This window comes from Streptopelia decaocto (assembly GCF_964273445.1).
Source record: "Streptopelia decaocto genome assembly, chromosome: 5".
Classification (NCBI taxonomy): domain Eukaryota; kingdom Metazoa; phylum Chordata; class Aves; order Columbiformes; family Columbidae; genus Streptopelia; species Streptopelia decaocto.
The window spans coordinates 48,267,173-48,291,273 of NC_138659.1; the positions used below are offsets into that span (position 1 = coordinate 48,267,173).

Consider the following 24,101-nt stretch of genomic DNA (forward strand, 5'->3'; position numbering starts at 1 on the left):
GGTTGTTATATACAGGGACAGGAGTGGGACTCAATGATCCTTGTGGGTCCCTTCTAACTCAGGACATGCTATGATATCTAGTCTATTTATTACAAAGTTGCCTTCTTTCCTCCCCCTCACGGCGCAGTTTTTCTAAGCACATATTTGGCTAAATACAGTGCTAAAGATGTTACAGATACCATTACTGCCGCTGCTGGTGGTGAGGAAGCTAAGCTAGCATGGGGAAATCCAGCACACTGGCATGGGAGCCCTGTGGTTTTGGTACACATTCTGACGAGACATGAGCACCAACTTAGTCATCCATTAATTCCAAGGAGCCATGTCTACCACTAGTAATGGTTTTGAAAGACCTAACTTGGGCCATGTGATCTTTCCATCTCTCTGTATGTGACCCAACACTGAGAAAAGTAAAAGAAAACAAATTGAGGGATTGCAGTCGCACTTGGTCTTTAAGTAGATGTCACAAGGGTTGCTTGGATCCCCGTCTGTACGGCGTTCCTGTGAAAGGACTCTTATTCACCAGCCTTATATTTTTTCAGCCTACTGTGCTAAATATGGTCATTACATTTGGTAGGCATTCTAACAGAACTGCAATACAAATCTGTTTCACTTGAGAAGCAAAGCTTACGGTTCTGTAGGTTTTATAACATAGCACTTAGTACAAATTCGCTGAATTTTTTCCAGTGCTTCACTATGTGATTTTAGGAGTCTATTTTCCCCAGTGGCATGCAAGTACTAAAACTGCACTGCATTGCATTTTGCTCTCAGTAGGTGAGAAAGTGCATACTCAATGGGTTATTTTCCATTCTTTATTTTAGTTTTATGCAGCCACAGGTGGGGGGTCTTTCAGGTGGTTGCCTAGGTTTACCAGGCACTTTAGAGTCATAGACAAGCTTTCTTAAAAGGGTCTTACAAAACATACCCATGTTGTCAATCATGCCTTAAAAGAATTTCATCCTGTGTAAATAGAAATAACTCTCTAAATCTCTCAAACTGTAAAAGGCAACACAATGAGTATTGACAAAAAAAAAGGATAAGTCATCATCTGTTTGGTAAGGGACACAAAAGAACTTCATGTGTTTATACTTATTGTTTAACTTTCTGTCTCCTCCTTTTCTTCTCACCAGGTACGATTTCTCTGTTCAAGGGCATACAAAGCTAATGAAGGATGTCATGCTACTTTTCTAGCATCGAGGCTACTAACAGAACACAAAAACTTCACAAAACAGGTGAAAAAGGGAAATCACCAACCTACTTAACATTTGCTTTCAGATCTCTAAAAGGAACTTGGATCAACAAACATATCATTAGCTCATGAATTCAGGTATTCATATCCTATATGATGTTGACAACTTTCTTTTCTTGTGTAAAAGCACGCATTAAAATCATACAAAGATATCCTGAAGGCAAAATTAAAGAAAGGAACCTTCACCAACTCCTGGCAAAGCACACACACTGAATAAAGAAATGCAAAATACATTGCATCTTTTTGACTGTTTGTGCTTTGGAATACATGTACCTACGTGTTATAGCAAGATGTGCACACCATAAAGAACCAACACACAAGGGGACAAAATAGTTTCATTGCTGTTAAGAAGATGGCTGCCCTTCCAACTGTGAAGGAAACTTCTCCCCTCAATTTTGAAGTAGGCTTCCACATGTATTCACTATTTGTTTCTGATGAGACCCAGGTCCCCTTCACTCAGCTCAGTAACACTAAACACAGGACAGCAGCCAAGGTCACTTAAGCATCCTTTCCTGCTAAGAAGTCTAAATCCTCAGAGAAATGCAGCTCAAAATTGAACATCCAAATGATTTTAACCATAAGCAATATGAAGAATTGTGAACAGTATTCAGATGTTGTAGTACTTTTTGTGTGCACGTTGTTTTCCTTTCCTCAATAAAGAGTACAGCTATTTAGAAACTAAGATGTGCAAGCTCAAAAGTAAGATTCTATATCATATATATTCAAAGGCCTATATTTGTGCATCCAAAATAGTAGCAGTCCATTAGGCAAATTCATTTTCATGAATAATAATCCTGGTTTGTAGAATATTTTGTGACCACATAGTAATATCTCAGATGACAGCCAGCAGTTTTGTCTGCAAAAGGATCAAGAGTCTCCTGAAATTTTCCTTAAAAAAATGCATTAAATGAAACAATGAGAACTTAAATTTTCATTATACTTTAATTTTCATGAGAAAACACCATCTTTAACATTTCCAACATTCAATATACCAGCACTTAGCATGGGGCAGATATTTACTGCCTCTGGAATTAAAATATGCTCATATAACACAATATTAAAATGGAACATGTACTGCAAAGATTTTATTTTTTTTTAACCAACACTATAAAGCCTTATCCTCTCTGTTCTACAGAACAGTACAGGCTATATGGAATACAACAACACATGTCTATATGTTATTAAAAACAGTAAATTCCCATTTAAACAAGGGTTCCAATCTGTACACTAAACACTCATTAATGGTTATGAATCAAAATAAAGGGGGAGCCTTGTAGCAGGTGTGCATATCTACGAATTTCAATACATTGTAAAACTGTCTGTAGCCAACAGCTTCTTCATTTGGCCTTTCTGAGCTCAGAGACAGGCAATTTTTCATGATTTTACTATTTCTGGCCAAACAAAAAGTTTTTAATTAAATATACCACATGATTCCAGATGTTTGTTTATTTGTTCCAATGAGGCTGTAAAAATGCCTGAATGATAAAATTGGAGGACTCCTGCAGAAATAGGCTAGGCTGGAGTGCTAACTAAACATGGGGATCTCTCAGGAGACTGTATATGCACAGCAGTGTGTGTGCTTTGAACCTGATTTCTCTGGAAGGACTGTAATACTGCAGCCCATGGCTGCCCTTTCTTTATTGTAAAGGATTATAAAGCCAAGTGGCAAATTTATTGGATTTTTTTTTTAATTGCCAGTTGCAGACTTAATGCATTATTTGCTCTCCTACATATCTAAAAAAAAAGTTTTAGATAGGTTTAGGTTTTTGGATCCCAAGTTTCCACTTATAGAAGCCAATGGTTTCTATGTTTTTCTGCCACTTTATAGTCATTCTGCTTGGAGCTCAAGCATTCTCATGGTTTCTTATTGCCAGCATGACAAAATGAGCTATGTTGTGAAACATCAGACACTTTTGAGTCTACCCAAAAATATGAAGTTACAGTTTTTTCCTCATTAATCATATTCCCTCTGATGTGACACTTGTATGGGTGACTGAAGCCCAGACAGCTAGGTTAGTTTTGGCAAATACAGGAAAAGCTGCAATGAAAACCTCAGAAATTATGGGAATAGTGACAAAAATATGGAAAATGGTCAGAGCTTCAACAGCCAGATCGGAGAATGTGCACTGTGGAAAAATGAAAGTCTCTATAATATCTGGAAAAACAAAGCTGACAGTTTTGAAAAGCTGCCTCAGTCTTAGGCTCCTAATTCCCATTAGATGCAGAATATGAATTTTGTGCCCAACTCCTTAGATATTTAATAATATTTTAATCTAAATTTGAATAACCACTTAATTGCTCTATTTTTGTATTTTTAAGTCTTGCTGCAGAGAAACACCCCTATTTTACTCCCACAGAAACACAGCACTCCAGGAAGTGAACCTCCTCAAACTTACTTCTGGTCAGCTTAGTCACACCCATTGGACTCACTTTCAAACCACAGAACACAGAGAACCTTCACAAATTAATATATGCTGTCATTCAAAATGAAAATTTAACTTTTCTGGCCATCAAGAAAGACTTTGCACAATACTGCAAGTCACTCTATATATCATCCCTAACTCATTCACCCCACCCTAGTTTCACGTGATCAGCTGCTCTCATTATTGCAATATACAACAGTACATTTTTATGCCAAAGTTTTAATAATCTACAGATCCAAATCCAACATTCCTTGTATACACAGACAAGAAATTGTTGACCCTGTTAAGTGACAAGAACATGAATCCAATGATCCAGAAAATGTATTTCTTGAACCATATTAGTCAAGGTCACACTCAAATCCAACCACAATTTATTCCACATTTGGGAAATTCTTTGTGCTTTACAGAGAGACATGCAGGCGCTGATCAAGTGAGGTGAAGTGGTCCACAAAAGGCCACTGGTATTGGTGGCGGTTCTATTCCAGGAAACAAATAGATTAGGGCTCAGCAGAGGTACTACATGGGACCCTCCTTGATCTGCTCATTCATTTCTGCCCAGCAATAAACCACTCCAGGGCTGAGAGCCGAACGGATCCCACGTATGTGCACTAGACCTCTCAATTCCTTTGAAAGGCAACATCTGTGACTCTGCTTCAATTCACACAGTAGGGACAGATGTCTAATGCATTTGCAGACTTGGGGCAGATACTACTACATGTGGGCTTCTCTTATCAGATGGAAGCATTTCGTGGTAGTAAACATCTCTAAGGACATGGGCCTTCAAGCATTTCTCCTGATCTACCTTGTTTCAACTCATTCCATCTACCTACTCTTCTCCCTGCAAAGCAAGGACATCAGAAAAACTGAGGAGACAGTAGAGTGCAGCGTGGAAGGAAAAAATCACAGTTAGAGGTATGAAATTAGTTGCACCACTGAAGTAACAGACATTGGCCAGAGCCATTCATCTCATCTCCAAGTGTAAGGTTTGGCAGGTCTACAGGCACAAGCAGGGGCCATTGCATGGTGACTACGAGAAAGACCTGGCCTGCCTTTCAGCTGCACCAAAAATAGCTCACAACAGAGCTCTTTAAACATCTGACACTACCTTCTCACATCTCCAGACTGCAAGGACTCCAATGTACCTCTGACAGATTTTCTCTTTCCAATCCCTTTAACTAAGGGAAAATAAGACAGGAAAACAAAATTCTTCTCTTAACCAAGTCTTCCCTCACATTGGCACGCATCTTTACCATCACCTTGCTTTCCGTGCTTTTCCCACATCTCTCGTGGTTCCATTAGTGTCCATCTCCCAAACTGAAAAACTAAGCAAGACACTAGAACACAATTTCTCATTTCATACAGGCAATCCAAATAAGATTTGTTTTTTCTTTTTTTCTTTTTTTTTTTTTTTTTTTCATAACAGGCTCCTTATTTAAGTCTTCTCCCATAGTGCCAGAAGAGAAGGATTTTTACCCACTGCCCTTGCGGCTAAGTCACGAGCACAGCAAAACTCACTGTTGGGATATATTTCTTGGCATTAATAGGAAATGTCATAGCTTATTTTTGAGTGTTTCTGCCCCTGGAAAATATGGTCTTGCCTGTTACATGCTACTGTGAACTTTTTTTGTTTGTTTTAAGGTTATTCATCTCATAGTCAGAAGATCCTGGCCTAAAAAGTATGCAGTCTATCACTGACCATAATATCATGCAGTTTGAAAAGTAGGGTATTTTCAAAGGACACGTCATGTAAGTGAAAAAGGAAAATTTCTCTCTATTCATAGCATCTCTGCCTGATACAGAACTTCCATGTACTGCACCTGCTTGCAGTTCTCTTATTCATCCCGTTATTAGACAAGTTAAAGCAAATACTTCTCATATATACATAGACACCTTTTGTTTAAAAAGTGGTTAGGATTCCTTAGACTAACCGAATGATAAAGTACTACCCGCAGATTTTTTAATTATTTTTATTCTCTTTTTGGACAACATACAATGAGCTGCTTTATGCAGATATACAGAAAAAAAAATAAATTGATAAGCATAAAGCGCAGTTCACATTAAGAAAACTAACTAATTATGATAAGTTGCTACATAAATTGCTTTGTGACTTTCCCAGCAATCAATTTCAAACTCTAAATAAGCCTCTGGCTTGAAAATACAATGAGTACCTAACAACTGTGTCAATAACAACAACAGAGAAGACTGCAATGATAATATAAACAGGATAATTATCTTTCTGGAAGTAAGTTTTTATGCAAACCGATTTCCTTTTCTTTTTATGCCTGCGATTTAAAGACAGCGTGGCTTTTCAGAGTGCATGAGTACTGAGTTGAAAGCCTTCAAAAATAAGAACTGTGTGCTAACATTTGTTATTAAGAAGTGTGCATCAATTTTATAATTCTCTTCAGAAAGTTAGAAGTATTATCTTAAAACTCTAGACCCAACTCTTGAAGAATCAACATACATTATTAGTTCCAGATGAACCTGAGAATATTTATTTCTGAAGTATGAGCAGGCTAAGCTAACTGAGGTAGAACAGGTAAATCCCAGAGGATAGTTTGGGGCTTTAACACATCACATCAATTATATTACTGCCTCTGGCTCTCCAAAAATGCTACCTTTTCCCTTCAACACCAAATTTTGAGAGTAGTAGCTCTCCTTTGACACCTATTAGATTGTAAATTCCAGCACAACTGGATGGCCCAATGCCTGTTGTGCATTCTAAAGCACACTTCTGTCTTGACCTAGTGCATATCTCAACTTCTACAAAGCCAGTAGCTGGCTTACATATATGGTACATGCTAAGAATCAGTCAGAATGCATTCTGTCTAGTCATACCAGTCATTACTGAAAAGTTAATATGCCAACACTCTGAGTACAATTGTACAGTATAATGACCACAGAGGGGAAAAAAAAAAAATCAAGTTCAGGTGTTTCTCTAACAGATTATATGTATAAATCACTACATGCTTTTGCTGGGTTAGGAATGTGGAAGTCTGGAGAGAACCCATTCCCAAGCAAATCTTCAGCATACCTCTGTTAGACAAAAAGAGAAACTGAAAGCAAAAAGAATCTCTTATTTTCCTCTGTTCAAAAATGCTTTATAAAATTAACTCCAGAGTGTTAATAGGAAGCTTAAAAATATTCTGTCCCAGGATTTCTGGACATTGCTTCTGAATGCAGTTTATGACTTTCAAACTCAGATGGGACTGTTTCAGAAAATAAGCAAATGAGTCTGTCATGACTCAAACATATTGGTAGAATAAATAATAATTTTCCATTTGGGCACTCATCATTCAAATAGAAAATGAGAAAACATAATGTCTGTTCATACCAGAACACTTGGATAATTAACTGAATAGACACCAAAACAGGACAGTGGATTTGTTCAGGAAGTTCTTACAAGCCAGAATAGATTAGAACTATTAAACCTTGGCATAAATCCAAGCTAAGGCTCTAAAAACTACTTACATAAATACAGGTTTAGTTTTTAATGGAAACTGCTACTTCTTCCTTTTACCAGTAAGCTATGGGGTAGACTTACCACTGGTTGTTCCCAGAAACAGGAGTGCAAGAAAAGGAGTAATTTGTAAAATGTTACTGGAAACCGAATGGCTTCATCAAATGAATAGGTTTTCAAGTAAATCAGGTAATAGACAATGTTATAAAATAGCTGTTTATACGAAGGGCATTCAGCACTTTTATTTTTTTTTTTTATATGGGAAAAACAGATTTTCATTATAGTCATGATTTAGTAATATTGCTTCTCAAAAGACAGAATGATAAATTACTATTTGCCCCAACAACTGGAAAGCACTGTTCTTTTTGGAAGGCAATTCGGGTTTGAATGATTGCATGTAACAAAGGAACTTCCTTACCAAAGATGTCATTATGAAAAAGGATTATACAACCTGAGTGGAGTGAGGAGCCTTTTCCACACATTGAGCAAATCATCCTTAAAATTACAGTTTTTATATTTCTTTTTCCATAAATTTCAACTACGTTAAAAATTGAAAGCTCTATTTTAAGATTTTATATGTACCTAGATAATAAACTGTCAATAAGGAACAGAAGGGTACCTGGCCCATACATACAAAATAACATTTTTTGAGCAACTTCCTACTAAAATGCACTACATTTCACTACTACTGTGTACTGGGAGCATGGCCATTTCTACTTAAAAACAACAAGTTACTGTTTATTTTTTTCTTGATGGTAAGTAGATCTGGACAAGCAGAAAGAAAGGTGTGGCATCATCAGCAAATTTGAAAACTAGAATACAAGCAATGAAATTTAAAAATAAATTAAATACGTTGTACAATCGGAGGACATTTACTTGAAATTACTTGTTTTATCTGGGTAAAAGAATATTTACAAATTGCACACAAGTAAATCATTGATGTCTAAAATAATGTAAAATGACATATAAAATACTACTTTAACAATGACCAAAGAAAGACCCTTAGGAGACTGAGATCATTGTTTTGGAATCAAAGCAAAAATAAAACTAGCTATAAAATTACCACTTTGGAAGACTTGTCTGATGGGACAGTAATTTGATCTCATAAAGAATCAAGTCATATTACTTTTAGGTGACCAAACCCTGCACAGAAGTCCAGTATATCTTCTGCTAAAAAAATGTGAACAGTGGGATCAAGTAAAGGTTCAACTTTAGAAAGTAGGTATAAGCAACGAAGTAATTTAAAGGAAAAAACTTTCCCAAGATGGCCAGTTTTTTAAAGCTTAAAAACATGTATCCAATATTTATTGCTCTCTTCACATACTTATATGCTCAAGCATCTTAACACTGGATTTAGTATTTACACTGATTTTTCCATATCATTCCTTCTGATGCTGCACTGTCATATGCTGTTTCTGTGGGTTCTGAAAGTGAGACAGAGGTATTTACAATTCCTGGATATTGTTTATACAAAATATGGAAAGAACTCAAAAAAACAGATCCTGCCTGGAAATAATATACTGAATGCATGAACATGAAAGCTATAAGATTCATGGTGCAATGCATGCAGAACTATATGCTTTTTCTCTCCATGCAAAACTCATAGGTAAATAGAGTGAGAAATGTCAAAGTAAAACTCTACCATTCAAATACCTTCCACTTGCTCTTGGTCCTCCCCAGAATCCCCCAAAAATCATTTTACAGCTCTAGCGAACCATTTGCCAGACTTTCAGATTCTGGTAAACAAATTTCTCCAGGAACAAATAAAAGCACTTAGAAGCTTACAGGATTCTTCTTCCTAGTTTGCATTGAAAACTGCCAATATTTACAGATGCAACACCTGATTCAATCATTTTTTACAACACTGAAAGCATTCAGTGAAGAAAAAATTGAAGATATTCATAATCTAAAATAGCATGTATTTCATTCTTTTCTTGGAGATTTTTCTATTGACTCCAATTAATTTTGTATGGGCTTGTGAAATTAAGAGATTTTTCTTTGTATAAAATAAGCTGATTGAGTTAATAGGCCCTGCTAGCAGGTTGTTTCAAGCTTTATTTACAACACCTGGCATTTCGGAAAGTTGTCTTAATGATTTCTTTGTGAATACATTTTTATATAAAGACTTATTGGATCACACTAATAATGTCTCTTTTAGGGCCAGTTTTACCCTTTCTTTGGATGACACTCTCTTTTCAATTCACTTTATTTATAACTGTGCTTAATCATCAAGGAAATTTTCAGCACATGTTTAGCACGCAAAGCAGACTATTTCTGGGAAGAGTAAAGACAGAAGTAACAAAGAATTATGTGAACAGCTAAGGATTAGAAGTTGATAATTTGGGGAATATAATTTTCCCATTTCACAGAGAGCAGGCCTTCTCAAACCCTAGACAAGACAGTGGTACTTAGAACCTGCTAAGCTCCAGCTCTGAACGGACACCTGTATGGACATGTTACTAGAGCCACACAACTGCTTTATTGGAAGATAAGACCACCAGTAATGTAGGCACACATTTGATGCTTAATGCTGCCAGCCTTGCTTTGGCCAAGTCAGAACCCAAAGTCAGCCATGAAGCCACACTTGTATTCATTACCATCTAAGCAAACAGATCTGAGGATACCTGGCTTTTAATGGTATTTTAATATATTTTTTAAAAACTTACACATTTACAACACTCTGACATTCTACTTATTGTCTTACTATACCCTAGCCATTTAATCCAACACTAGAAATCCAACCTCAAAGCAAATATGGTTACCTGAAAATCAAAGCCACAACACATACCTTGGGAACTGGAGGGGTAGTGGGTTGCAGTTATTTTTCATTTGTTTTGTTTGGGGCGGTTTTGTGTGTTGTTTTTTTGGTCGATTGGTTGGGGTTTGGTTGTGTTTTTTTCTTTTTGTTTTTGTTAATCCCTGAAGACCAGCTGTGTGCTTAAATCCAGGAACTTGGTTTGGTCCATTTTTCTTTAAGAAGTACCAGTTACTGTAGAAACTCAGTATCAGAATACAACACTCTAAAGTACTTTCAGAACATCTGATTTCCAGTACACAATATCAGTTTATACCAAGACCAGAATATAGCTCCACAACCATCTTTAGCCCTGCCACAACAACAGTGATATAGACTGCAACAAATTACAGTTTAATGAGTTGCTTTCCTAATCCTTCCCACCTGATCCTTGTTCAGTTGCATTGCAAAACTGCCTCTACACAAATGGGTTACATGATATCAATGCATAATGTGAGAAATAAAGTTCATTTATTTAATTTAAGATGAAAAATTCTGCAAACTTTATAAATTTCTCCTTTTTAGAACAAAGGTGAAGAACTTGGAAAGCACCCTTTCAGATTGTTCCAGTTTTTCAACTGTTCCTTGAACATTTTGCTCCATAGGTATGCAAAAGGAATCTGAATATTTGCCCAAGGTGTTTTTTAAGTTCTTAAGATTGGTGAAAAAGGAAATTGAACACTTATCCACCTGTGATGTTGAAAAAAAGAGAAGAATCCCTTCTTACTGCAATGAAAATGTGTTAACATTCCAAAATTATAGCTCTAAATTGTTAAACTGCCAAAAAGCTCTCTCTTACAAATATTAGAAAGTTTACAAATTCTCTCAAAATTACCAGTGCTGCATGTAGTCATCTACTTAACAATATTTAAGTACTCTAATCTCTTTACATTTCTCTCACGTACACAAAATTATCACTGAATGTTATTATCCATAGATTTGTTTGCTTTCCCAGTAGACCACCTTTAAATCCTATTTAAGATGAGTTAAAATCTGTAGGCTTGGCAGGTATGGTTTTCTCATCTAGTGCTTGAAAGGCACAGTGTTCTCTGAGGAGTGCCAATGTTGCAGTAACTAATACATAGAAGGCTTTACAGCAAAGCTGACCACCTTGCAGCAATTCATACCAATAAAAGTTGAGTTCATACCTCTGTGATTGGTAAGGTCTCTGGATCCCGAAGGCAGAGGTGTATAATGCATCTCTGGAGAAGTGGAGGCAGCATCACCAGAAGCCTGTGTGATAAAACAAAGACCAGTACTCTGAGTCAGTCAATGATTACGCAAAGAGGATGCACCTGTGAGATGAGGTCTATGATGTGGTTACAGGTGCACAGAGTTACCAGCCAAGGAGGATTAATTTGTTTTTGTTAAGGCTGCCTGCAATCTTTCAAGGTCACTGTACTCACAAGAGTTTACACATTGATATAAGGTATCATTACTAAAAAAAATATTTTCATACAGATTACAGGTTCAAAAAATTACTATTCTCAGGAAATCTTTATGCAATGTTAAAACTGTTCCTCTTGGTGAAACAGATTAATATTTACCTGAAGGAATTTATGAGTGTGTCAACATGTAAGAAAGGAGACAGAAAACAGAAAGCTGCAATAAGATACCATACTTCTCAAAACTAATTAAAAAAAAAAAGATTTTGCCATTCCACTGTCCTGTGAGCTAAACAAAGGGATCTCTTAAAAATTATAATGCCTATAAATGCACAAAAGTGGACAAGGATATAGGAGTTGATAATAATAAACACTTAAAACCGACATCAGAAGTCTAATGCATTTGAAGTATCAAGAAAACTTGCTCAGAATCCTTAAAGGAAAAATGTTTAGGGAGAAGAAAGGAAACCCAAATCTTTCCCCATAATAAAGATTGCAAGTTCCTATCATGCCAATTTAAAAATATTGGACTGTGGAGCTATAGTTTGCAATAATCTTCATCCAGTTGGAGTTTTCATCTGAAGGAAAGAGCAATCTAAATCCAAGTCAAGCTGCGTTTACCATCTTGCTTTTTAGTTTTAGAGCAACAGTGCTGGATTGTTAGGAGGAGATATGAAAATAAACAATCATGTAGGTGAATATGAACCATCATGCCAGTTTTTGAAATTTAATTTAAGTTAGATGGATTGATATCATGGTAGTGATGTGTCCAGTTTCAGGTACAGAGTTTGCTCTGGAGTGTTTACAATCTACCCATTGCAACGTGCATAAATAAAATGAGTTTTAATAAAAGACATAAAGGACTGTGTTCACTACAAATTACATGATAATTTATACTATCATTTTGATAATAATGATAAGGCAAATAAAGATAAGAAATACAAAAGCTAATCTATTGAGGCTCATGATAAGGAAGTCTTGACAAAAGAATTGCCATCTTCTCTGCAGGCTGTTCCATACTGGTATATTGGCTTATAAATTCCAACAGTCAATCAAAGGAATCCACCTCAATTTTACTTCTTACTTTGTAGTTAATCATATCCTCAGATTTTATATATTTTTAACTGAAATGAATTCAAACTCAGATTTACAATGTCTGGTTAAGACAAAAGTGTAAAACAGGGCTGTGATGTTTTGGAGAAGAAAAGCTTAAATACTACTTCAAATCTTAATTGCCAGACTAAACCTGAGAAAAACAATCAGATATCCACAATAATGAAAACTAATCATGGTAATATGTTTATTAAAGGCTGTAACTTAGAAATCTTCTTTATCATAGCTGTTGGACTCCTAGATTACAGTATATTAAAATGTTAAAAGGTAAGTGACTGAATAGATTAGTATACTAAGCTTTTTCTTTTGGAGACCAGCTGTTATGTCAGACCATAGTTATAGTCCCATTTTTGTCCTCAGGTGATAACATGAAGACACATCATGCATCAGAACAAACACCTTAATAGGGACAAGTTTGCAAGGATGCTACTTATCAGATATGAATACAAAACCTAGAAAATCCTGCCTCCGCTTTTTCACCAGTGAAAACATACCCTCCTTTTCGGAGATGTGATATCATAGATACAACTCTCACCCTTCAGCTAGAGTGAATAATTCTTGGATTTTAGCAAACTGTAAACAATCTACACTGGACTACAAAGTATTGGAAATTTTCCCTCTGATGACCAATATGAGCTGAGGGCACATAACATCTCAGAGGATGATAGATGCCCCTAACATCCAGCAACGTAACATCTGAAATGAATTCCAAGAACAGCCATCTGTTCTCAACTACCTGTTTTCTTTGGGCCTAGTTGTTCTGGGTAAGACAGGAAGAAAAATGTCACTAACTATTTAACTTAAGCCTTCATGCCTGTAAATCACTCAAAAAACTGGAGAAATAAGTGGTCTCATGCTGCACACTCTAGATGTTATCTGCTTATTCAAGTGTACTTATTTGGGACTCTGATAACAGTGAAGGTTTCTCTTTGGTACTTTTATTCTCAATTTAGACTGTTGACAGCTTGATGATAGCTTTTCCTAAAATTACTGGAAGAGTCTTTGCCTTTTCAGCAATATACTACTGAGTGAGCAAAATTCAAGAGCTTCTAAAAAGGATATTGGAATGAAAGGACAATTTAGCTTTATTTCCAATTCTAGGAAAAGCAAAAACAGAAGGGTTTGTTTATTGGTGTTTTGCTGTTGTTTTATGTACAGTATATAATTCCTTGTCAAATACAGAACAGTTTTCATTACCTTTGAGCTAAGCGTTCAGTTAAAGCAATTTTAATTCTATGGAGTATCATCCAGGGTTAGGATTGTTTTGCACTGGCTGGAGTTCTGAATCACATTTCTGAGTAAGCCTGTGAACCAGCAGAAAGATAACTATTTGTTTCCTCTACCACATACTGATGTTTGGCCCTAAGCTATTTTCCAAAGTGTAATTGTATTACTTTTAACATTCATGGGAATATTTTGACAGTGACAGCTTTCACATGTGACAGTTATGTCTACAAGTATTGGTGACATATGCACCAGAGTTCTTGTTGCAGTGGAATGCAACTACAAATAGCTTTGAGGAACGCTGGTTAAAATGGGTGGTATCTTCGGTTTTATAGGAATGGGTCACCAAAAGGATCAATAAAGAAATTCTAACAGTATTACTAGAGGAGAACCTTGTATTCTTGCAAGCATTACAGTAATAGAAAGTACAAGGTATAAAAGTTACAAGACTAATAAAGTTATAGTACTCACAGTACTAAACATTTGCTAAATGGAAGTATCACTGTCTTTCATATTAACCTGTAAGTTTTGTCTTGTCTTGTCTAAGAGTTGTACTTGATACTAAATAAACAGATTGTAAAAGAGTATGTGATTTTCAAACTATGTTCATAAAAATTACAGATACTGTAGAAGCCGAAGTAGGAAAAACAAAACAAAACCACAACAACCAACCACCAAAAACATCCACCGTCCCACCAAAAACACCACTCCACCTAAACTTTGAGTAATTTTAATTAAAGCAAGGGTTATTGTTTAGGAAATTTTATTTTCTGTTGATGTGTAAGATGTGGCTTGATATTAGTCTATATTGGAATATCACTAATAGCCATTGATACTTTATATTCTTCTATTTTTTCATACAGCTTGTATTTGTATCCCAGTACTTCTCTACTCATATTTACCCTTATTTCTAAGGCATGTCACAAATTCTTTACACACCTAGACACATCAGTAACGGTAGTAAGCATTAACGTATTATACCTGATAAATTTTACAATACAGGAAGAACATTGCTGACAAGGGTTCAATAGATATACAATGCACTTAAGGAAAGATGTGGTAAGTGAAGTTGTTTCAATACACATACACATACAAAGATTTCCTTAGCTACATGGATTTAATTCCAAAATATTTTCAGAGGAAGTCACAGAGAAAAGCCTTAGTTTGACCAACGTATCATCCAAAAGAGAGATGGTAGAGTGCAAAATGAGATGTGGTCGGCGGGGGCACACAAACAAACAAACAAACACAAACAAACAAACAAAAAAAAACCCCCACCCCTCACCTTAAGAAAACATTATGTACTGTGGAGCTCAAGACATAGACTAAGGATTCTCTTGTATCTCTTACTTCAGAAAGATATTGTTTGGCATTTCTCCTTTGCAATATGTTTCTCATCCAGTATATGAAGAGATGAAGAGGCAAGTTTCTTGGGGACAGCATGATATTCATTCTCCTGACGCACAATTATCTAGATTTCTTGTGTTCTGTGGTACTGTTGTTTGTTTTTATTCATTACAGTTTTAACACTTGCCAAAGTCATCCTGTAGGGTCATTGAGAAATGACCTTAGCAATCTGAAAGCTCATTGCTTCTCATTTAGTGATTTATATTCAAATAAAAATGTAAAGCAATATTGTGACATTACAGTAATCAGCCCAATGGTATGTATCAGATTATCAGATGCAAAACTTGGATTTAGTAAGAAAATATGATTTATTTCAAAAGATGTTTAATATATCCACAGGGAAACTACAATTAAGAATGAAGGAAATCACTGTGTTATCCATTTTTTAAACTGACAAAAACATTTCTCCATAAAGGTAGATGATTAATGGGACAATCTGTGATTTAATTCCAACTTAAAGCATGAACTCATACTTGCTTTAAAAAAACTTTTCCCTTTATTTAAACTAAAAGTAATATTCATTTATTCTGTCTCAAATGCACTCAGTGCTCAAAATTAATCATACTTTAACAGATACATGGCTTATTATAATTTTAAGAAATGTCTGCATAAACAGCTACTTGGGTTCAGGACTCATTTTGGATCTCTTGGGCACAAATATCTTCCCCAAGAGACGCAATGGCAACAGTTCTCAATAATTCGTATATATTTCAAAAACTTGCCTAAATATCTATGTATCAATACGTCAAACCCTTTGTAACACTGAATGCAGCAACTTAACGCATGAGTATACTGAACCATCATGATTTTGTTATATTTGTGATAAAATGTACACAATCTTTCCATGGAACTCCTCCTCAAGATTTTCTTCCCCCAAATTTTAGACATAACAAACTAGAAATTAATTGTGTACAGAGTAAATATATCTATATAAATCGTATAAATGTGTGGTGAGGAGAACAACCTGCCTAATAACAGAAAGTTATTTAAATGTATTAATTTTATGTTGAATTTATGACATGCCTGAGGAGAGTATCAAAACACTACTCTAGATGGACTGTTTTTTCCCATGACTTTGCAGAGCACCAAGCACAACGGGGCTTTGATTTCAGTGCGAGGTCTTCGAGAGCCTCGTGATAGCAGAAAATATTACAGGAAGCAACAATACACCAAGTCTTTAACTGTTCCATCCTAGGGAATGGTTAGGGAAGAACAACTTCATTTAAAATGTATTTGCTTTTCCATGAACTCAGGAACCACACAGCCAGTGAAAGAAAGGGATGAAGTGGGAAAGAAATGGTAAAGAAAGATACTAGAAAATATGCAGAAGTAGGACCTGACAAAAACCACTATATATGGCAAGCTACAAAAGGTCTCAATTTCTTCTCCCCAGCTGTGAACTAGACTAGAGGTCTCAAATTGGCCAGCCTGAGTTTGTGACCCATCCTAATATGCTATTACATTCCGGAAAACCAAGAGGTGGCATGGCATTCTCACAGGGGAGAGACAGCTTTCCCTGACGAAAGGGGATTTCCAAACTCCCCTGCTCCACAGCCAAGCATAGTTAACTACAAGTCAGCAGTTGCCTTTACTAAACCCTCAGAATAAATCAGAGTCATCAGTTAAGGGGAAAGGAGAAAACAAATGTGTGGTGTTATCACAACTTGCCTGACCTCCACAGGCTTACTGAGATGACCTCCTAACCCAGCATTGAAATAGTGATTTGTTTTAAAATCTGGTTTTAGACATTTGACCATGGTACTGAAAAACAGAAGAACACAGCAAACGAGTACTGGATAGAAGGTGGGAAGGAAGGAAAAGGGTGTCACCCACTGCTGCCTCAGTCTCATGCCTTGAACTGTGCTTCTCATGTTTTGCTGAATGTCACAAAGATCTGAATGACTTTCTCTCATCAGCAGCCATTTTTAAGAAAATTAAAAGTAGTAATTTAACCAATCCTAATAGAAAAGATAAGCACAATCTGATTACATTTTAATTTATTTTTATAAAGGTATCTCATCAGAAATAATTTCCTAGGTAGTCTTTTTCATTTTTGTTTTTTAATAATAACCAGAATTCATGAAACAAGAACTTAAGGGCAAGTATTGGTAGAATAATGGATTTTTTTCTTTATACTTTTTTTGCCTACTAATCTAATACTCATAATAATTTTTAAAAAAGTCATCAGGAGTCTGACCTTCTAAAGTCTGTGATACATAACTTCTAGTATGATGTGGAAGTGAAAAATATTTTTCTAGTATGCAAACACAAAAGTAAGGCATGAAGGGAAAAATAAAAGAATAACATTTTATAACATTTAGAAGAGAATGAAGTGAGCCACGCACTGGCAACTGGCTCTCAAGAGTCTGGAAATCTAATTAGACTAAAGAAAAGTTTCATTTGTTTAATCCCTGAATTCCACTTTTCAAGGAATAAAACCCCCAATATTTGGATGGTACCAGTAAATGAACATCCTGTGTAGTATCAGGATATAGTGTACATCTGCTGCGTTGAAACAAATTTGTAGAGACCAATGGTTCATAAATACAAATGATCTGCTATTTTTGGCAACCACACACATTCCTTCAAATACTTTCAGCTGCTGAAGTGGGCCTTGAGAAACAGTAACATTTAAATGACTCTGCTTTCCAAACTATATCTCTCTACTAGACATTTCCTTTTTATATTTCTAAACACAAGAATAAACAAAAAATTATCTAATATTTATACCTATGTTAGCAAAAACTGCTACAACCCATTTAATAAATAACACAAATATTTCAGCTATAATCAAGCGTCTGACTTTGAACTTAGCAAATATTCATTCCAGACATTTTAGCAGTTTATTTTCATATGTGATGCTATTAAGAGAGTAGGCCAAATTATTGTAGTACTAGGATGACAAGGAGAACAGTGATCTTATATTTTGGTTGGCCTTTCAATTCTAGCAATCTTTAGTAAGAAAAGGCAAGAGAATTTTGCTTATTTAACAGAAGTAGTGGAGCTTCAGACAATTCAAAGCATTTCAGAATATATTTCTCATTCTCATACAAGAGAGTTTATCACACTTCTCACTCGAATTTACCCTTTGGTTTTTACTTGATGTTAAATTGCAAGGTTGGAAGCAGATGCGCAACTGGATCAAAAATGTAAATGAACATTACATAATTCTTAAGCATTTAGGCTTAACTGAGTGTAATCGATATGTCTGGTTTGCAGCCAAATTCAACTATTGTGAAAAGCACCTAATGTATGGACATTATTTTTGGACTACCGAATGCCAGAAAATAATGAGCTGGCATTCAGCTTTGGTGAATCAGACCTTGAATTTTCATCTAAGAGCAGCTCTGAATTATTACTGAAGATAAGGTGTAAATGTGCAAGGGAATTTTATCCATGTTTCTCCCATGAATCATAAATGAGGAAAAAAATTACAGTCTAAATTGCACTTAAAAGGAATAAAGTCTTTTCATGTCATACATGATTTATCAAAATGATCTCATTTTAAGAGTACTGTGGTGTATCTTGATTAATAACATTAGTAAGCATGATGAATGGCCTCTTTAATGGTAACACTGAATTTATTGGCAAAATCCCTACTTCTACCAAAAAGGGTTGGAAGTAGGGAGCAGCAGCTAGTAACTTGCAGAAACAGCTTAAGCAAACTCTCTTCTGTGTATTCTGACATTTTGAAAATTCTTAATTTGAGTTTATTCTCTGGTTCATTTTGAAAACAAGTAACAGGTTTTACCTAATATGGCAGCTCTAACCTCTAGAAATGTCACCTTGGAGCTCCCTGAAAACAAGCTGAACACTGCATGTACTGTAAGAGGGTGTAGTGTATTAAGGTATTTCAGGAACATTGGCCCCATCCCTTTATGACCTTTTTCAATATCCTCTTCATTTTGCTTTAATATCCTAAATGCTTCCCTTCTCCCATTTCTCCATCTTCCCCCTTCCCCCCCTTTTTTAAGCCTGCTCCAGTCTGCTCTAACTAATTTCCTTTTGGGCTGACAGATCAGAGGCCTTCCTACCACTGTTCCTTTTAGACCTGTGAAGCCCTCCTCGTAATCCTGCTGCTTGTCCACAATTAATCTTTCCAGTTGCCACATTATTAACACTACCACCCACAGACAGAGGATGCCTGAGCATGGCTGTACACTTGCTCCCCACTGGAGCATCAAAGTTGTCAATCACACACTAGTCAGAAAGTTGCCTGCTGTCAACATCAGAGGTTTTCATCCTCTCCTACCCGCTGATCAAACATTTTTCTTCAGAAGATTAATTCCATGTCCCCACCCATTTCCTCCCATATCCTCTTTCCCTTTTAGGTTTACTCAATGATCCATCTTCTGTATGGAAAAGGAAGCAGTGTATAATAGAAATCCTTTCAAAACAAAAGTTCAGCAAAACTAAATTTAAATCCCAGCTGTTATCAACCTCATTCTCCCCCCATCACCCCCGCAAGTTAAACACCTTAAAGAGCCTGGATTAGATCTAGTCACAAATGCCTTTCTTTGATCAAAGGCTCCAAGACTTTACACAAATATAATCACAAGGCAATGACTGCATCTAAGGAGCCTGAATTGATTTGTTCTACTGTAACACACAGCATACAAAACACCCACTAGGTTTTTTTGACTTCCGAGACTATGCTTTTTCAACTTATATCACTCAAAACCCAAGAATTTTAGCATCTTCTTCACGCCACTTTTTCAAACTCAGTAGGAAAAATACCTGACTTCTTATTGCATAGTATTTGCCTTATATATTTTAAAAAAAAATGTATCTTAGCTACCTACATTTAAAAGCAGAAGTATGCAAGAGATTCTGCTGCTCACTCAGTTCAGTTTAACAAGTTGAAGAAAAGTAACTTCACTATTACCCCCTCTCCCTGCCCATAAACCAGATAGTGTATTTTCAGTATCTTCCGTTATGGTAGATAACAGCATCTGTCCCTAAAGGAGCACTTAAACATTCTAGCAATACAACAGTAAATGAAAGGAATACCAGCTAACACAATCCAACAAGAAATCTATTCACTGTAAAACTTAATGCTAGGTTTTAAAATAAGAATAAATTCATTTAAAATCTCACTACAAAATAAATTCAAAGTTGCTAAATCATACCCCTAAACCAGATTTTTCTGAATGATTTTTCTTGTCTTAGACTGCTATTAATGAAAAAAAGGAAATCAGCAAAAGACTCCCAAAAATATAAAACAATAAAGGAAAATCTGCTGACCTTGACTCCTGATCTGAATTTGAGAAAGTAAATCCAAGCAAGAAGTACACATTTAATCTGGCATTTCTTTACCATCGTCTTAATCATCTTCACCTTCTGGGAACACATATTTAAAGAATTATTCAATGGCCTTACACTCTAGTAAAATAAAGCACAAGGAAAAAAAAAACACACACATACACAAAAAGCAACAACAACAACAACAAGAAACCTGTCGTATCCTAAACCAGAGAACTCTGCAACCATTGCTAGAGAATTTTGAGTTGTCACAGAGAACTATTCTTTGAGGTGTCTTGTAAAGCTAACCACAAATGAACTTCTGGATGCTAGCAGATGATAACCTTTTCCTAAATTCCTACCTCTCCAATGCCCAAACATGTCATTTATTGCATTTCACTCATCACCCGACAGCCCCAAAGGAGTGAAAGAACAACAGTGAGCTTTTAAATGTTACAACTTCAACACAGGTGTAAAAGCATAGGAAGTCACTTATGTGAAGGGAATACATTTATAATGTATTAGACTCCAAGTTTCCTTCAGTCATTCTCTGTAATATTTTTCAACCAATTATATCACAACTGAAAAAAAGAGCACTCTTCGAGTAATTGCTGAGATTCATGCTATGCTATGGCATAGCAACAGTATACAAGCTACATATAAACACAGATGCAGAACTCAAATACATGACATACAATACAGTAACTTTCTGCTTTTCATAGATCTGTATTTTGAAATACAGACAATTCAGAACTTCTACACTTCTTTTGTTGTTGATGTCCATAGATTCTTCAAAAGCAAAGACAGAATCAGCAAGGTAAATTACATTTTTTTGGATAGGAACCTCTGAGACTATTGCATAAATTAAATCAGTAACATAATATCATCACTTGCAAACACATTCAGTTACAATCAGAGGAATGCAGAAGTGGGTATACATTTCACTGACTAAGCATAATTGTTTGCAATGCTAGAGGGTTTACTTTGCTTTACTATTCACTCTGCTGTCCCCCGCCTGCTTCATTATTTCAGAAGTATGGGCAATGCTGCAAAAATTACAGCTGGGTCCTAAATATTATGATACCAATAGTTTAACGACTAGTGTTGAGTTCCACCAACGTCCTCACAGGAGTTAAGGCACAGGAATTGTGAAATGAGAAGGGTAAAAATGCTTCCAAGGCATCTTCATTCTGTCCTGTGGGAACAAAACCGAACTGCAGCTAAAACCTCTTGTCACACTACCTAGTCAGCAGAAGGGGGTGCTGTAGTGTAACCTATTTAAAATGCAAATAGAGTAACTTTTGTAAAAGAAGATTAAAACTAGCGTTTTATTTAGTTGGCATACCCACAGCATACTGAATGCTGGAATCAGACTTGTCACTGCACACCACAGGTTATTAATAGAGCTCAGAATGGTGTTGCTAAACGTGCAAGTTAAAAGCAAATAAACAAAACCGGATTTATCTGTGGTATCTGTTCTCTAGGATAATTCAGCAAGGTCTGCCTTACACTGCACATTTGTTTATCCAAGATCACTGAGGCTCTTTTTTTAAAGCATTTGATTGATAGACACCACAGCCAGAAGTTCTGGGATATGTGATCTATAGCATTAACATTCTAGAGAAAAACACAGTAATTTTCAACATGGACAAATAAATCTATTAAATAAGACACACAGGAAAGAGTCTAGGGTGCATAACCACTAATTTCTAATAGGCCTTTCTGGACTCTCGTGAACTACCAAGACATGAGAAAACACAAAGTCAAAGGCTTGAGCAGAGCCAAATCAACAAATTGTGCTATGGCTTTACACTTCATTTTCCTACAATGTCAGGTGCTAGGGAAGGCAAGTGGGTTTCCCTTCTATATTCAAGCCACTTCCTCTGCTCCTCATCTCGATCTCTCAGAGACTCATCAAAAATGTGATTTAATTACATCTCCTCCCCCTTGCCCCCCTCCCAAAAACAGTGTAAACATGACTCCTTTTTATCTCCTGATACATCTGGACAAGTAGACAATGTGCTAAAACAAAATAAATCTGCCCTGACAGTCACATCAAAGGGTTCAGCTAGGGGCTTGCAGCTACTTAAGGCACAGGAATGTTGTTGCTAAGCATCGCTCTACAACCTATCAGTCCCTTAAAGAAGAGCTTTTTTCTTTCAGAGGGAGATGAGGAAAGCTGGAGAGTGGGAACCAGACTGCAAAGGGAGATTGGGGATTTTGGAGGATTTTGAAGCTTAAAGTGAATTGTGTGAAGAAAAAGGGGTTTGTTTTGTTTTGCCTCTTGACATACAGTCTACATTGGGGGAAGTAGAGGAGGGAGGAGGGGTTAAAACTTGTTGATGAAACATTTTCTGAATTTTCCCCTTGTATAAAACCAAGCAAAGTCTTTGATATCCTTTTTCTAATCCCTGTACTTACTGTAAATTCAAAATAGAAAGTTTGTGACCAAAAGCAACAGGGCTGGGATACCAAGCCTGTTAAATTATATTGCTAAACGCATCACATGCCCTGCTTTTCTGTCAAGTATTTGATAAATACAGGTACGTTCCTAAATATGTGAAACCATGAACAATGTCCGTATCTAATAAATATGCTCTACAGAGAAAGGAAACTTTTGATACATATGCACATAACACAATTTGATGCTCGATTTACTAGTAAAAACTATTCCCTTTAGAGAGAAGGCTTCACTGAAATGATCCGTCTTCCACACCATGCCCTGCAAGACTTAATTTGTACATGTTTATAGTGCTTAAAACTCCAAACTCCAAGCCAAAGGAAGGTGAAACCATCCTAAAAGCAGACCTTAGAACTGTACTAATTATAAACACAGCCATGATGAAATGGACAGCTAAAAATTCAAATTATGCTCTCTTCTCACAGATGCAGAAACATATCCAGCACAGACAGAAAATCCAGGTTTAAAAGTATGAAACAATTAGTGTCAAAGCTTAATCATCCTGAAGGTAAGCTAAGGAAATCAGTAATCTGGTTACAGCACCACTGAGAGGTGAATGAACTTTGATCACACAACTTTAGCTTTTAAAAACAGTTTAAAATTTTTTAAAAATCTCCTCTCCTTTTTAAGAATTAAACGAAGAAAATGTGAAACACACTCATTCTACATGCAGGGTAACTATCAAGAACATGAACAATTACTGAGCCCATGATATTACACAAATAAATAACACTTAGCATTATCTGCAACACTATCATATTTATTAAACAGTGACTGAGGGCGGCAGTAACCATTTTTATTGTCCCATATAGCTCTTATTTTCTAATTAAACAGAAGGTTATTTCCACTGTCAGTGCAACCATTTATCTTATTTGAGTGTTACATAATATTTTTTGCCAGCCAAGCCTGACTATAAAGTGTTCTGTGTGGTGAACTGTAGCCCAACTTGCTTTCCTGTTTGGTAATCATAGAAATGGGCCATTCTGTGCTGTGTTAATAAATAAACTTTTTGCAATTTCTCCTAAAACATGATAAAGCTTATACTTTGTCCTACCCTCTAGCTTCAATACAAGGGCAATGAGCTGTATTATTAAAGATATAGGTCAAGCAAACCTGATGATTTCAGTCCTGTGGGGTGCTTTAGAAACTGTTGTCATATTACTGAGATCATTCTGCTGTTCCTAATTATTCCTCTTGGTTGCTTCACATTTCAAGTGATTTCTCTCACACTTATGTCAAAATTTATAAGCTGCTCTGTGTAACAACACTACATTATTTCCTCACTTGTTATGGTAATATAGAACAGAAACTAGGAGAATGCTTTAATCTAGCTGACAAGGATAATGT

General features: G+C 36.0%; 1 protein-coding gene across 1 annotated transcript in view; it reads right to left on the reverse strand.

Moving 5' to 3' along the window:
- Window positions 1–24,101, reverse strand: part of LRMDA (leucine rich melanocyte differentiation associated) — a 669,526-nt gene that overhangs the window by 96,556 nt on the left and 548,869 nt on the right. The window contains exon 7 of the mRNA XM_082053238.1: window positions 11,072–11,156. Coding sequence (XP_081909364.1) covers window positions 11,072–11,156 — 85 coding nt within the window. The remainder of the gene's footprint in view (window positions 1–11,071; window positions 11,157–24,101) is intronic.